Source organism: Panthera leo, chromosome A1, assembly GCF_018350215.1.
Source record: "Panthera leo isolate Ple1 chromosome A1, P.leo_Ple1_pat1.1, whole genome shotgun sequence".
Taxonomy (NCBI): domain Eukaryota; kingdom Metazoa; phylum Chordata; class Mammalia; order Carnivora; family Felidae; genus Panthera; species Panthera leo.
The window spans coordinates 137,379,110-137,395,711 of NC_056679.1; the positions used below are offsets into that span (position 1 = coordinate 137,379,110).

The 16,602-nt window shown below is 33.8% G+C and overlaps 1 protein-coding gene across 4 annotated transcripts in view; it reads left to right on the forward strand.

Annotated features, from left to right (window-relative positions):
- Positions 1–14,838, forward strand: part of TNPO1 (transportin 1) — a 90,624-nt gene extending 75,786 nt beyond the window's left edge. For 3 of the 4 annotated variants that reach the window (XM_042940790.1, XM_042940798.1, XM_042940813.1), the window contains exons 17-25: positions 68–226; positions 306–393; positions 2,672–2,770; positions 2,983–3,078; positions 5,931–6,006; positions 6,887–6,986; positions 9,405–9,479; positions 10,490–10,632; positions 12,888–14,838. In XM_042940790.1, the coding sequence (XP_042796724.1) occupies positions 68–226; positions 306–393; positions 2,672–2,770; positions 2,983–3,078; positions 5,931–6,006; positions 6,887–6,986; positions 9,405–9,479; positions 10,490–10,597 (801 nt within the window). In that variant the 3' untranslated portion in view covers positions 10,598–10,632; positions 12,888–14,838. Of the gene's footprint in view, positions 1–67; positions 227–305; positions 394–2,671; positions 2,771–2,982; positions 3,079–5,930; positions 6,007–6,886; positions 6,987–9,404; positions 9,480–10,489; positions 10,633–12,887 lie in introns of those variants that run through there. The other variant, XM_042940803.1, reaches the window with a different exon arrangement.
- Positions 14,839–16,602: the final 1,764 nt, after the last annotated feature.

Consider the following 16,602-nt stretch of genomic DNA (forward strand, 5'->3'; position numbering starts at 1 on the left):
AATGCATACACATTTTTTTCATGTAATTGATTCAAAGTAAGTCTTTTAAAACTTTGTCTGATTTCAGCTGAACAATGCTCAACCAGATCAGTATGAGGCTCCAGATAAAGATTTTATGATAGTGGCTCTTGATTTACTCAGTGGCCTGGCTGAAGGACTTGGAGGCAACATTGAACAGCTGGTAGCCCGAAGTAACATTCTAACACTAATGTATCAGTGCATGCAGGTGAGACTCGTTAAATTAAAATTAATTAAGACATGATTCTCTGTGTTACATTGGGGTTAATACTTCTTATTCCTTGTAGGATAAAATGCCAGAAGTTCGACAGAGTTCCTTCGCCCTCTTAGGTGACCTGACGAAAGCTTGCTTTCAGCATGTTAAGCCTTGTATAGGTATGAATATTTTCTACTGCTGTGATGTGATTTTTAACAATAGTTTTACATAAGCTACGTTTTTGTATTAAACTGAAATGTCATGGAATCCCAACATTTATAAACATGCATTTTACTGGTAAAAGGTGCTCTGAGTGAAGCAGGTGGGATGGGAACCCCCTTGCTCCTTTGAATTCATCATCAACTACAGCAGCTCATTAGGCACTTGTGTGACTGGAGAAAAGCTGGAAAAATATTTAGTATAAAGGACATGCCACCTGTGAAGCCTTGGGACTGTATGCCAGTTTATGGATAATTTTTGAATAGCCTCTTTTTGGATTAGAGGTAACCAAAAATAATAACAATCAGGTTTTCTCATGATAAAACAGTGTACTTTCTCGGATATCCTAGGGAACTTTTCAAACAGTTTACATCAAAAGTAAATAATGATTTGTTTTTATTTTAGTAGGATAGCATTTGTTTTAGCCTTTTGTGATGATAATAAAGGATTCCTTAAATAACATCAACTATGATTTGACTATCAAAATCATGGATTAAATGGGTTTTGGGTTTTCTTTCATATCTGTATCCCAATGTTTTGAATAATTCTTACTTATGATACACTTTTTTGGGGTTTTTTGGCATTCCCCCCCTCCCCCCCAGTTTTATTGAGATATAATTGACATATAACATTGTATAACTTTCAGGTGTACGACATAATGATTTGAAATAGGTATATATTGCAAAATCACAGTAAGTTTAGTTAACATCCATCGCCTTAATATAAAGATTTTTTTTTCTTACTGAGAACTCTTAAGATCTGCTATCTTACAATTGGAAGTTTGTAGCCTTTAACCAGCTTCGTCCAATTCCCAATTGTGCTTTTGAATAACAACTATATTTCTGAACTTTGAATAATATTCTGTATTAAACCCTCAAGTTTAAGCCTAATTACTCTAAATGAAAGTGTAATCAATTCTTGTTTTATGGAAAGCTTGTTCTACAGATATTTACCACCGATTTAGTTTTTATGAATTTAAACTTGTATGAAGGGTTTCATTTCTTTTTTTTTTTTAAGAGTATATAGATGTGTATCTTCTTCAGGAGGTACACCATGTCTAGTTATCTTTCTTTCTCTCTCTCCCTCTCTCTGTGTTATCAGCTATGATTGTTTTCTAGGTTAGGGTTTCTCAAGCAGGGCAATTTTGACACCCCCGACCCTCCCAAACATTTGGTAGTGTCTGGAGACATTTTGTTTACCACTGAGGGTGTGTTACTGATATCTAGTAGGTAGAGGCAAATATGTTGATAAACATCATACAATGCATGATACAGTGCCCTGCCCCTCACCAGCCCCTCACCCCTGCCACGACCCCTCCCACCCCTTGCACCACAGCAGAATGATCTGGACCAAATGATTGGTATTACTGAGATTTAGAAACCCTGTCTCAAATCCACGAATTTATTGGGGGTTTAAAAAAAGGATGATACTCTAATTCATTTAATAGTGAGAATACGTACATAGAGTCCTTTTTCATACTGGTATATTTATTACCGAGAGATACAAACTTTATAGGGGAGGCAGGATAATTACTTGATTCTTTCTCTTTGTTTACCAGTTTTCAAAATAATGAATTGATTCCCAGCATCTTCCACAGGTATCTATATTGTGTTTCAGAGTTTAGTTTTTGTTTGTGTTTGGTTCTTTTTTGAGTGTCAGTATGAATTCATGATGCTCAAATTGTCCTACCACTGGCAGTGGGAGCTTAATCAGATGGGCTCCTTAGTCCTTCCTGGTATGACAAAATAGTCCAGGCTTGTTTTGTACATTTCCTGCCTTTACCCTGCAATGAGATGTTTCTCTGATAGCCTTTATTCCTTTCAGTGGAAAAAATTTAGAGACTATAATCTGAGCACTAAGGTAAAAGTTACTTTAAAAGCCAAAACCATTGATGTAAAAAAAAAAAAAAAAAAAAAAAAAAATTGTGTGAAAAAATGAGCTTTGAAGAAAGCTGTATCAAGTTTTCCTCATTTTTAATTTGAATTTTCTGTCTCATGATGAGAGATTTCTTGACCAACTCTTTTAATAATATGTCAAATAGACCAAAACTTCTGTTTCCTCTTCTACTTCATAGAAAGTTCAATGCCCCTTTCACTTTCTTAAAATAAATACTCTCCGTACCTTTTAGAAATTATTTCTTGCCTAGATTTCAGTTTCCACCTAGTAGATTTCCTTTAAAGCACAGTACACTACTGTTGAGAAGTTTACTACATAGTTGTTAAAAAATTTTTTTTCTAGCTGATTTCATGCCTATATTGGGAACCAACCTAAATCCAGAGTTCATTTCAGTCTGCAATAATGCCACATGGGCAATTGGAGAAATCTCCATTCAAATGGGTAAGATCTTTTTCCCCTTTAAAAGCACTGTATAAATTGTTAGATGCCTTAGTATATTTAGAATTGCTTTTTCTTTATAATTTAAATGAATTTTATATACATATATTTATTATTAACTTGTGTCACAGTGAATAGAGGGAGCAAAGTATTTTCCATTGATATTTTAACATTCAAATTTTTCTTTTTTGTTTTCTCTTTTGGGGATGATTTAGGTATAGAGATGCAGCCTTATATTCCTATGGTGTTGCACCAGCTTGTAGAAATCATTAACAGACCCAACACACCAAAGACGTTGTTAGAGAATACAGGTACCATATGACTGAACTGTTATGGTGAAGAGAAAATTATTTGCCTTTAAGGTTAAGATGCGTAGAGAAACCAAAGCAAAGCTAGCTTTAGAAACCCAGCTTATTAGTAAGAACTATTTTAGATTCTCCGTAATGATACGTACTGTTTTAACTGTATTCCATAACCAGTTTTCAGAGACTTTGAAAAACACTTCTTTCCTATTCTGTGTGTTTAATACTCCCTAAAATGGACCCCAGCTAAAATAACTACTGAACAGTATGAATTTTAATTTTACATTAATTCAGAGAGTAACTGGCAGCTGGGAAGTAATTTTTCTTTTTAATCTATAAAAGTGTGGCCAAAAATATCCTTCACTGTAGTAGTGGCTAACTGGTTAACAATGGCATGTGTATTTTGTATTTTATTGTATACTTTCCTTCAAATTGAGAACTTAGGCAGTACCTTGTAGGATTTTTATTCAGGAGGCTTGTTTCTCTTTTGCATTGATAGAGAGCATGTTGATACTAAAGAGTACCTTCCATACTATAGAACACATTTCTGGGTGATTTTTTTTTCCCACCCTCCCTAATTTTTGCTAATAGTGATAAAAGGTGTAAATTTTATTTTCAATCAGGCACATCCTTTTCTTTTATATACCTAAGATAATTTGAATAAATATAGCCAGTGAGGGTTTTACCGAAATACTGGACAAAGATTAAAATAAGGTTTTCTAAATAAGGAAATTTGTTTTCAAAGGCATTTTAACTTTATATGTTTTAATTATAGAAAGCTTATATTTTAATGTGATGAAAATTGATATGTTTATTGGTATGGAAGGAAATCTTTCAATTATGAAACAGTTATATAGCTGTTTGGCTGTATGGGTACTGTTTATTTTATAAAGCGAATTAGATTTTTCTTGCTGTAAAGTACAAAAATGTATGTATTAGGATGGTTATGAAATCTTGTCGGGTTTTTATCTTTAGAATGCAGTACCTATACATGACATTCAGATTTGGAACACTTACCATTATAAAATTACTGTTGAACCTGAAGAAACTTCCTATTTATTTTTAAATGTGAATGCATAACAGCAAATAAATGTTGAATGTAATGTATATTAAAGTTTCTTGTGGGATATCAGCTTGTGAATTTGTTACAGCTCCATTTACAAATTGGCTTTATTATAAGTTTATGTTCTAAGTATGATTCTACTCTAAGTAAACCAAAAAGTAGTTGATTATGCTCATCAAGTTGATAGCTTAAATTGATAAGAGATTCAGTGGATTCATTTTATCACAAATGGCTGCAGAAAATGTTTCCATTATTCCTTATCCAAAGGGCAGGGGCTAATTATTAAAACCACTGTCAATGACTGAGGTCAATAGATTTTAGCAACTTAATTACCATTTTCTTAATATTTCATAAAGCCAATTCCTTAGTGTATGCCGTTATTTGCTCTTTTTCCAATTAGTATATCCTACACTGAACTTTCTCAATGGACCATCATCTGCTTTATCGCATGTTTCATTGGATCGTTCATACTTGCCTGTTTAATGAGAATGTTGCATAGTTTGTGTCTTTTGAACATAGGTTTTCTTTCTCTTGCTTCATTATGAATCTGCTGGATTTTAGTATTATCTGTGTAGTTTGCTTCAAGTAATCCTTAAACATTTTTCTTTACCCCCCCCCACCCTTTTTTTATGAAAGGTTAACCTGTAAGTTTTTGAGAGAACACCATTAAAGCACCTTATGGTTTGTTTTCTGTTTGTATTTTTTTTCCCGTTGTGTATAAATGTATTTATATGTATGTACCTTTGAATTGCAGAATGCAGTTCTGAGTTGCACTTCTTTTAGCTCTTTGTAAGTTTAAGGACTTCCTGAATTTTGATGGTGAATATGTTTGAGTAATTCCCACTTTGAAATTTTTTTTTTAAGTAAAATATTAGCATGTAATCAGTATGATGTCTTATCTATTTTGTGCTATTGCCTTTTATAGCAAAGACAGATTATTTGTTTATTCCTTTTGTCCACATATCACCTCATTACAGTGGACTATAAATTTCCTTCCTGTCAAATATGGTTTGAAAATAGTGGGCTATTATCTGAGCTGTTACCATTATCACCATCAGAGGTTTATTGGAATGGGATTTGACACAACACAGCAGTTTTCCAATTCCTTCATTTAGTGCATTACTGCAAAACCTAAAATTTGACCATTGATTTGAAATTAGGCAATATGGCAATTTGCTATCAGTCCACTGGTTTTAGAAATCTTAACAGACAAAAAAATCTACCTAAATTGGAATTAAGTTCCTCGATTTTCAAAGATTGGAAATCACTTATTTAAAAAGACATAGAGAAGTAAAGAAATTTTAACTGTTTTAACTTCTGAGAACTGTGTTTGAGTGAACAATTCAGAAATGTAATCTTTCACATTTACTAATATTTCTTGGGGGAAGAACATAGATTTCATTATTAAATTCTGAAATTTCAACTGGCCTTGAATGGAGAATCTCTAAATCCATCTATTTAATCGCTCATCTTTTTATTAACAGAATGTCTTCACACTTGATTGAGCGAGAAAAGCAATTCATCCTGGTTTTTGGTGTTCTCTCAATCTTTAAAGTTTTTTTTAATTCCTTTCGTTTTCCTTTTTCCAAGAGTATGCCATATATGTTGCTGCCCCTTATTTTAGGGGGTGGTAATAAACAGCACTGGTGAAATCTTATGTTTATTATCATACACAAATTCTGTTGGTTTCTGTTTCTGAGTTATTTGTTGTTTTTTCTTTATTTTTTCTCCTTCCCCCTCATTTGCTCATGTCTTGGTTGGCGTTTGGTGGTGTATAACCGTGATTGCGTTACCTTAGCAATAACAATTGGTCGTCTTGGTTACGTTTGTCCTCAAGAGGTGGCCCCCATGCTACAGCAGTTTATAAGACCCTGGTGTGTATTATTCAATCTTTTTTTTTTAATTCATTTTTCTTCACTCTTTCTTTCTCTTTCTATCTCACTTTTAGATATATTTTCAGTTGGTTACAAAAATCACAATCCTTAATCATTGCCAACCATGTGACTAATCTTGTCCTATCAGGTTTGTGAGGTTTTTCAGTAGCATCGTCATGTATATTTATTTTTATGTTGTGGCTAACGACTAATTGATGCATGGGATAAGATTGTCACATGCTTGCTGTGTTAAAAAGCTTGATTATACATGAAAAGCATTTAAATATCCACCAGTAAAATAAAGATGCATGCAAATTCTATAAATTTAGGTTTTTGCATTGTTTCTTTTTTAGAATTAATTTGAAAACTTGGATTGCATTAAGAAATACATGTTTAAATTACGTTATGTATAAAAACCTTATTTGCTTGTTAATGTTAAAGATAAACATCTACACCATAAGTTGTATAATAATAGTTTATATTGTGGCAGTATATCCTATGTTCTGCTTCTTTCGATTGATAATCTTTCAATTCAAGTCATTTTTAGTAGTGTTTAATGGAATACAAGTCATAATACAGTTTTAAAAATTAATAATTTACTCTTGGCTCACCCTCCTTAATAGTTAAACGGGAGATTAAAAACCAACTGTCCATTTTATAGATGCAATCTATTAATAAGAAAATGTGAATTTCGAGGTTTCCACTATACTGAGATTAGATGGGCCCAACATGCAGGAAGTATGAGAAACTTAAACTTTATGAAAATTCTTTGAATATAAACATTATACTGTGCTGCTTATTCCATTAAATACTGTCCATTAGTATTGTGATTGAACCTGCTTTTTACTTAAATGCTAAACTCAATTCTATAATTTAATAGGTGCACTTCTCTGAGAAACATAAGGGACAATGAGGAAAAGGATTCAGCATTTCGTGGGATTTGTACCATGATCAGTGTGAATCCCAGTGGAGTAATCCAAGTAAGATGTTCATAAAGATTTTTTAACTTTTAATATTCTGAGTAATGAAACTTTTTAAAGGGTCACCTGTTTTAAAGCTTTAAATCATGAAAACATACCATATATTGCATATATTTTCAAAGGTACTAAAAACTATGTTTTTAAAAAGATGTGTTATTTCTTAATATCTTGAAATGGTAATGCTTGTTTGTGATTTCCTAAATCTTTTTTTATGAAATAAATAGATTGAGGTAATAAAGTCAGATTCTTGTCTCAAATTAAGCCAAAGCATCTTTCATCTACGTCCACTTTGTACGTGCCTCCTATCATTGAATATCAGTTTGTTGAGTTTGCAGATACCTACCCTTAACAGTGACCCAAATAGCTTAGGTTACTCTTTGTTAAGAGTAGGTTACTCTTTCTGTTATTTAGAATTAAACTTAGAAATTCAGTAGTGAACAAAAGAGAATAGTGAATTAGCCATTAAAACTGCTTTAACTTGGAGAGCTTATGATTTATTCATCGTTATTTTGTTTCTTATCTTAGTTTTATATAATATCTAGATATTTTTAGCATTTAAAAAAATTATTTGGCAAAAGTATAAGATATGAGTCTGATAACCTCTGGACCCAAGTGTCAATTTGCAAGACACAAAACAGGAATGTGTTGATTGACACCACGTGTATGAAATTAACAAAATGCAGGCTGTAGAATTCTAGGTTAAGTATCCCAGGTTCCTCAACAGATGAATTGTAAGGAAAAGTATGGGAGGGGTTTTCAAGAAAATACCCTTTCATTTCCAAGAGATAACATGCTTTGAACATCTTTTAATTAACACTTTTTGATATTTCCTGTCTTGTGTTAATGACTGTTGTTTGTTCAAGTTTAGAAACATTATGTGAATTACAAGTTTATAATATTCAAATTGATATAGGTGATCAGCATTGAAAAGTTAGAAATGGAAAAAATCTTTTGACTAATTTCTCATTCATAAAACAATAACCTAGTATTAAAATAAGCCTGTACTATTTTTGGAAATGGTCCCTACTTACAAAATAACCTCCTGGCATTAAGTTTCTGGTTGTTTTTTTGTTTTTTGGGGTTTTTCCTCTCAATACCAAAGAACTTTATGTCATCTTTAATGTGTTTAGAGTTATATGATGTATACTACATTACAAAGAAACATTTTCCCATCAGAATTTTGTTGTTTTTGTTTGGTTTTGAATTCACATTTTAAGACCTTAAAACTAACACATATGTATGTGGTCACGAAATCACTGCCAGTTTAAGAGCTGGTAGAAATCTCTGCTTTTTACATTCTTCACTTATATGTGGTTAAAAGAAAATATCTTAAGGTCTGTTTTTTATGTTTAAATTTTTAACAACAGAGTGATATTTGGAAGACAGGGAATCATAATTCTAATAAACCAGATCCTCGGGCACATGGAATTTTATTTGCTTAAATATGTGTTTTATGTACATATTTCAGTCGTTAAATTTTGAAATTTAAGAAAGTGCCCTGAATTAAATAGCAGAATTTTAAATAGTTGACATCAGAACATAAGCAATATCTTAAATGCTATATATTGAACTGCTGTTGAAGTCTGCTAGTCAAGATTGACAAATACTTAAATGAAACATTTAAAGCCTATTGTCACCTTGTTTTCATAGTGAGAATAACCCAATTATCTTTCAAATAATAGAGCTTTGGATATTCTTTTTTGCTTGGGTTGGGTTAGGTTGGATTGGGTATTATAACTTGATATATAATTAGTTTTTCTTCTAACTTTTGGTCATTTTGTTTTAAGTTTCGACCTGAAGTTTAGATCTGTTAATTCCTATACTCCCAAGCTTATTTGGCTTCTACTTAGCTAGCTTTAAATTATTTCTAGGCCAGTCAGAACTGTAAGATTATCGAATTTATGTATTTCCCTTTTTTTTTCCTCCAGTTTATTTATTTATTTTGAGAGAGAGAGAGAGAGAGAGAGAGAGGGAGAGAGAGAGAGAATCCTAAGCAGGCTGCACACTGTCCATGCAGAGCCTAGTGTAGGACTCAATCACATGAACTGTGAGGTTATGACCTGAACCTAAATCGAGTCGGATGCTTAACTGACTGAGCCACCCAGGCACCCCAATTTATATATTTAATTCATTGAATGAAAGTTTTTAAAACTGGTGTTCATTTAATATTTTCAGTCCATTGTTGATGCTCATTAGACTGGGGTTTTGGAATAGGAAATCTAATACAAAGGGGCATTACATTCCAATATAAACTGAATGAGTAGAGGTTTCTCGATGGTGGAATAATAGGGATACCCATTAAGTAATCCTTTATAATTCCTTATCATAAAAAAACTTGAGGTAGGATTTGGTTGTGATAGGTACGTTTTGCTGTGTTTGACAAATAGCAATCTAAGATGTGTTTCCTGCTTGTTACAGGATTTTATATTTTTTTGTGATGCTGTTGCATCGTGGATTAACCCAAAAGATGATCTGAGAGACATGTTCTGTAAGGTAAGGTAACTAAAAAGTTTTTATGGTAGATATCTTGGGACTGTTACAATCCTGGTTGGAAAGTTTAAATTACTTTTATATTTCATATGAAACTTGGACTCTTTGAATCCATATTGATTGGTAGACCATATAACCTTTGGTCTTGGCAAAAAAGTTGGCTTGATCTTTTCTTAAGGTATAGCAGTGACTCAATAGAGTACACACTTCAAAAATATTTTCTGAAGCAATACCACTGATTTCATGTGGTCCCACTATCCCACCTGTACAAAACAGCATATATGTTCAAAGATGACTGGCTGAGATTTGAAGCATAAACTGTTGAACAAAGTAATTTTAAGTGTTTTACACAGGGATTAAATCTGTATAGTTGTTCTGGTAGTGTCCCTCTGGATTAACTCCAGTCAGAGTACTCAACCATTAACAAAATAAGAAATACAGTGTTACACATTTGAATCACCTATTACTGAAATTAGTGAACTGTGGTTGCAGATGTGAACCCAAAAATTTATATATTTTCAATTTGAAAAAACTTAATGTGCCATAGGAATTTTATCCCTTGATTGAGTTCTGTACTTTCTTGTATTAGGTCAGAGTTTATTTAGTATATATCTCTTACTAGGTCACTTGCTGAATTCTATCTAAACTTTCCAAAGCCAAGTTTAGCACATATCATGTGGTGCTTTTATTTTTTATTATTTTTTTAATGTTTATTTGAGAGACAGAGAGAGAGAGAGAGAGAGAGACAATCTGAAGCAGGCTCCAGGCTGTGAGCTGTCAGCACAGAGCCCAACACGGGGCTCAAACTCAGAAACTGTCAGATCATGACCTGAGCTGAAGTTGGGTGCTTAACCTACTGAGCCACCCAGGTGCCCCTTTTATGAGGTGCTTTTAGACAGGATACACCAACAAAGTTTGAGAATCACTGCTTTAAAATGGATAAAATTTTTAAAAAAGATTGGAGTTTTTCTCTTGTTAGTGATAAATTAATGATTTTTTTTCACTTTTTGCAGATCCTTCATGGATTTAAAAATCAAGTTGGGGATGAAAATTGGAGGCGTTTCTCTGACCAGTTTCCGCTTCCCTTAAAAGAGCGTCTTGCAGCTTTTTATGGTGTTTAATCTCATACACTTAAGCTGCAGTCCCATAATTAGGGGTAAGTTGTAAGAAGTTTTGAGTTTTTCAGGGTGAAGAAACTTAGGTCTGCAATCTAAACCTACTGAGTGAAATTAAAGCTATATGTTTTTCTACAGAGGTTGAGTAAAACATTCTTAAGCTATATTAGACTTGAAATTTAAAATCCTTAAGGCTAGAGAATTTTTTTTTTAACTGACAAGCAAGGGTTAACAAAATGCATCATTTTACTTTCAGTCCTGAGTAGAAGGAAATCTAAGTTGGTATGCTAGTTAGACTACTCGACATAGTAATCCTTAAATTTTTTGCCCTGTAAGAATTCTCCCCACATTCACTTTGGCACAGGGTAGAAATGATTTTGAAGTATGAATTTATCGTCTGTGATATATGAAGGACTTCTGTGGTTGTGAGCTTCAGGGAAAAGCCCACTAGAATTGGAACTAGTATAGGGCTCAGTAGATAGGAATATTTAATATTCATTTTTCAAGGTTGTATTTTACGGAGCACCTGCCATGTGACCAGCACTGTTTTAAAATGGACAATGGAAGAGTGTATTTCGCTTTGGGGTGGTAGAGGGGTAAGTCCATTTGGACTCTTGTTCCTCAAGTTTTTCTTTACTTATGTAGAACTAATAATCCTGATCTCTTAACTTCAGTTTCATCATTGAGTTATTTTGAAGATTAAATAGTAAACTATATGTGATGCCAGAACTTAGTGTATATTGCTTAACACACTAAGTTGGCTCAGTAAATGTTAGGAATATGGACCAGTACAGGGAACGAGAATACCCTTCTTTAGGTGTTGAACATGAACTGAGACATATTTGACTGGAGGGCCAAGGAGTATACTCACTGGTGTCCAGAAGATGTCCACCAACTTCAGTCACCTTTTCTGTTGGGAGTTTTTGTCGACTTGCTTGTTTACTTTGAACTAGATTTTAAACCTGGAAAGATTTCAGCTTCCAAGTTGTCAAAGCTGCAGGGCAGTAGAAATGGACTTGTAGTCTCTGGAATATCTCAGAGCCCTGTATGCATCTTATCCCCCTGTAGTTTTGAGTCCTTGGGGCTATTTTGTGGCTTTAGCATTTTGGAAAAGTGCGTAATTCACTTTATGTTAAATCGTGAAAATGTAATAGATGAGAATGATTCTTAACATCAAGGGTTGAAAAATAGAACAGTGAGCTGAATCTTTAGCAAAGACATTTCAGATTTAATATCTTCTGTGATCTCTGTCCTGTCACCAATTAGGAATTAACTGAGTTGATTTACTCTAAGACAATATATGACGAAAGTATTCGTTTTCTAATTAGAGATAAAAGTGGATCAGTATCTTTATTCCTGCCTTTTTTATAATGTTACCTTTTTTCAGAGGCAGAGAAAAGGTGTTGCATGTACTTCTCCACAGATGGGCTAATCACACCCTGAATTTACATCAGTCTTCATAATAAATGTCCAGTGTTTGGTACGAGTGGTTAGTAGATTTTTGTTGTGAAGACCACTGTCAGGCACTGGTTACAATCTCCTAGGAATCTGTTTTATTTCTCAATGTGCTTATTGTTAAAACTGCTAGTGTCTTTAATAGGAAAATCAAGAGGTCTGAGAACATAGGAAATGACTGAGCAGGATAGGGCCTGAAGAATTATTAATAAGGAACATCAAGGAGGCAGGTGTTAAAACTTACTTTTTGGTATTTGCTGAATGTAGTAACCTTAGTACAGTTCAAACACCATTAGGGCCTCCTAAGCCAAAACATCAGACAACCAAAAATAAGTAATTCTTCTTTATTTTTTCCTGGATTGGATTTTCATGTGCATAACATTGGGCATAGTGGCCCCCAAAAAAGATCATGTATTCATTCTCACTGAGGAAAGAATTATTTTAAAGCAAGTGTTATTTGACTTTGAAGAAGGTAAGGCAACTTGTTACATGTGGAATAACCGATTCCCATTGGGGCCCATTGTGCAAAGGGTGTTAAAGAATTAGATTGATAGCATCCTACAAGATGGCCATCTAAATTTCATCTGTATGAGGCGTTCCACACCTCTCTGCATGTCTTCAGCTTGGTGTCACTCCTCATACCTGATGCAGATGACAGTTGAAAGCCATAGGAGAAGGCAGCGACATGGGTTATCATGGACTACTGGCATGATCTTAGACAATTTATCCTGTTTGTCATTTTCTGTAGTTAGAAGTAGCGCTCTCACTTGATTAGTTATGTGTTTCACTGGCTTTAAGAGAAACAGTTGCTAAAATATAAAATTGTTTTCTTTTCTTATAGGTCCTTCAGTCTTGGAGACTATGAGGGAGCCTCTGCACCCAGGGAAAATGTTACCCTTTACAGGGGGGAAGGGTAAACCAGTAGGGAATACAGTACAATCCCAACCCTACTGGGAGGGGCGGGAGGGAGGTGTTGCCGTCACTGTATTAAGTCGATGTTGGGAAACGTTTTAACATCTGGAGCCTTTGTGGGTGGAAATCTGTCTCCAATTACAACTCCGCACTGGATGTGAAGAAGCAAAAACAAAAAACAAAACAAAACAAAAAAACAAAACAAAACCTATTCAGTCTACTCACAAAACAGTACATCCTGGAATATTATGGGGAATTGTACCAAAACAAGAACCACATAAATGATGCATAGGGATAAGAAAGAGGAAAAATTCTATAGCGCACAATAAAGGAAACCTAAGAATGGGGTTACAAACAGTAAAGAAGCTTTTTTTTTTCTTAATTTAAAGATTTTTATAAATTTTCCCACATGATGGGGCCTTGTTTTTGCATGCTGATGAAGAACTACACAAATGAAGCTAATAGAATTAAAATCAGCTTGCCTACCCATAGTAGAAGCAGGTTCTTGGAAGTTACAATTTAAGGTACCCCAGAAAAGTTGGAAATAAAACCAAGCAAATTTAAACAATGAAGCACCCTGTGAAATGCCAAATGAGTCACTCCTTTTACCTTTGTGGGATGGGCAGGGAGGGAGGAATAAATGGGGTTGGGCATATCAAACTAAAGATTGACATCTTGATTTTGCATTAAAACATTAATGTAGTGGATATAATTTGATGGTTGTACTTCATTAGATTTAATTTCTAGGCCAAGACGTTCTTTTTAAAGTGCAGTTTAAGGTTCAGGCATGCATTCTGGCTCATAGTGATTGAAAGTACTTTAAATTAGTGGGGAAGTAGCATGCTTGCATCACATAGAGTGAGATTGGTATTCATTTACCTCTGGTGCGCCAGTGTGTGTTGCAGTTTACCAATTCAATATAGCCCTGCATTTAAAATTCCTTTTTAAGATTTGTGGATTTTTTATTTTTATTAAGAATATAGATATAAAGTACTGTAGTTTACAGCTAGGCCTTGAAATATCTTTTTAGGATCTCGTTAGGAGTAAGATTGATATTGTATTGTGTGTAACCTGCACAATGTGGAAAGCTGATATACCTGTGCAAAATCTTTGCCTCCGTGCTGTCAGTGTGATGTGCTTTCTGCATGGTTATATACTACTAGTGATTTTATCAAAACTTCTAAAACATAAAATACATGGTAAAAGATCTGTAAGAGGCTGCATAAATGTTAGTTGGCACATAAAGACAATTGTAGAAGTTGAAGACATGATTGCTATATCTCAATGTTTATTCCCACTCAACATATTGCCTTCTAAGCTTTCTTTTTTTGTTCAAAGCATGATCTTAAAGATGTTTAAGTTAATGGATGTAATGCAGGGTTCCTACACTGTATTGGCGCATGTTGGTGGCCCTCTGTGCCCTAGACAGATGCACACAGGGTGCAAGTAAAAAGCTACAGAGTGAAAGTTGGTTTGGATCCTCTTCATTTCATTTGTTTAGCTTTTCTGTTATTTTTCTCTACTTACATGTATTCCTGTGAATAAATCCTTGTTAAGTTAACCCTTTACTTTTCCTTCCATGTGTATTTTCTTATATACTGTGAATGTGAAAACCTAACTGGTACACTTGATCTTGTGTCCATATGAAAGTGCAAGTCTTTATTAATTTGGATTGCCTGAACAGTGTATCCCATGATGATGAAGGAAAATGGAGAGATTTTTCTTTTTAACTCTGCTGGTCAGAGATGAAGCCACACCTTTCCATTTTTCAATGCTGCATATTTAATCTGCAACAAAAATGTTAAGCCATAACAACCTTTTTATATTTTAGTTTGTCACCTTTGCATTGCAGAATAAATCCTGAATAACCATTTTTATAAGCAGTTGCTCCTCTTTGCATGGTTCTGTTCTTCTAAAGGTGTTGAATGATACAGCCATTGCACTGAAGTTTGAGCTGTATGCGTGTGAATTTAAAAATACCGTTTCAAACAACTTCAAATGCATGGTAGCATGCAGAAAGGTTTTTGTTACTGTGTGTGTGTGTGTGTGCGTGTGTGTGTGCGTGTGTGTGTGTGTATATGTGTGTATTTTTTTAAACATGTTCTTTCACCTTTTTCCCTCTACTTTGGCTTTGCAAATTTCAGTCTGTAGAGCCCAAAATTAAGTCCTATTTTACAAATGTCCAGTTTGTTTTTTTGGTTTTTTTTAATTATAAAGTTGGATCCAAAGGGTATGTAGCATTTTGCTTTCTAGTACCTTGCTTCATTGGGAGCTCCAATTTTGCTTCAGTCTTCAAAACCTGAGTAGTATAGCCATTTTATCCTTAAATCCTAGTGACACTGTGTAGTTTGTCAAATACTTCTTAGAATTTAGTGTTGGAGATATTTTAGTATTCTGGAAGAAGTAAAATATAGATTGAAAGAAATGGCAAAATTCTTCCCTAAACACTTTAAAACAAACCTATAAAAACAACCCTCAGTAAAATTATCTGGACCTGTGATTGACAATTCCACACTGACTGAAAAGCGATTTGTTACCTCTTTGATTAAAAATTGGTTTTTAATTAAGCAGATATGTAAGATGGAGTGTGCCCATTTTTGTAGTCACTTAACCTGTTTTAAATTTAAAGGAAATTTAATTTAAAAATAGTCAAATTAAGGAAATACGATTGGCAACCTGAGATTGGGTTGGGTTTTTTGTGCTTTTCTGCCCTTGAGGTTATTGTTTCTCCCTAATTTATATTTCAGATACGTAGTATAGCCTAGGAATTTGCAGAAGCCATTTAAGTTCTCTTTTGAGGTAAGCTCTGATTTAGCATTTATTATTCTGATAAAACTTAATACATCATGGGATATATATAAAGCAACTTAATTCTTGTGGTGTAGTCTTAATAGTTTTGAATGTTGACTGAATGTCTATGAAATCGTGTTTGTCTTTGTTACATTCCAGTGTTTCTGCCTCTTGGCATGCTTAAAGCACGGCTTACTTCATCTGCTCCTTCCACACTAAAGTGCTGTTAGTGTGCTCAACTACAGAAATAGCCGCTGCTAAGTGATGTAGATTTTCTACTTGAATATTTTTATGTTGTAGGAACCTCAGGAGGTCAGTGTTTACTGTTTTATATATGCCTTCTTTTTCCTGTTCGAGCTTCTCTCTTTGAAGGATTCTAACAGAACAAAAGCTGCTGATCAACCTAAGTTGGAAACAGAAAGTGTATTTAATATAATTTAAATGCATGTTTGGCAGTTCAGTGTTGTAGTCGGTTCATTAGCAAGTGAACTTAGTGCCACAGAATTCATTTATTCAGGAAAGAATTTTGCTTTTTGTATTGTCTAATCTCTTTAATAACTTCATACCGTGTAAAAAAAAAATCACTTTTTTATATTTTTTAGTTGGTTATTTCCCAAATAATCAACATGTAAATAATCTTTAAGAGCCAGTTCTGATGCTTTACATTATTGCTACTTGATTTGTGACGCAAGTTAGGTTTCAGAAGAATAGATTTTAAGACACTTAACCAAGCCATTACATCTTAAAAACGAAAGAAGTAGCATACATTTTGTAATTAACATATTGATAAACACTGTGATTTTTTTTGTTAAGACTTTTTCATTGATCTGAATTGCTTAAATTGCATATATTGT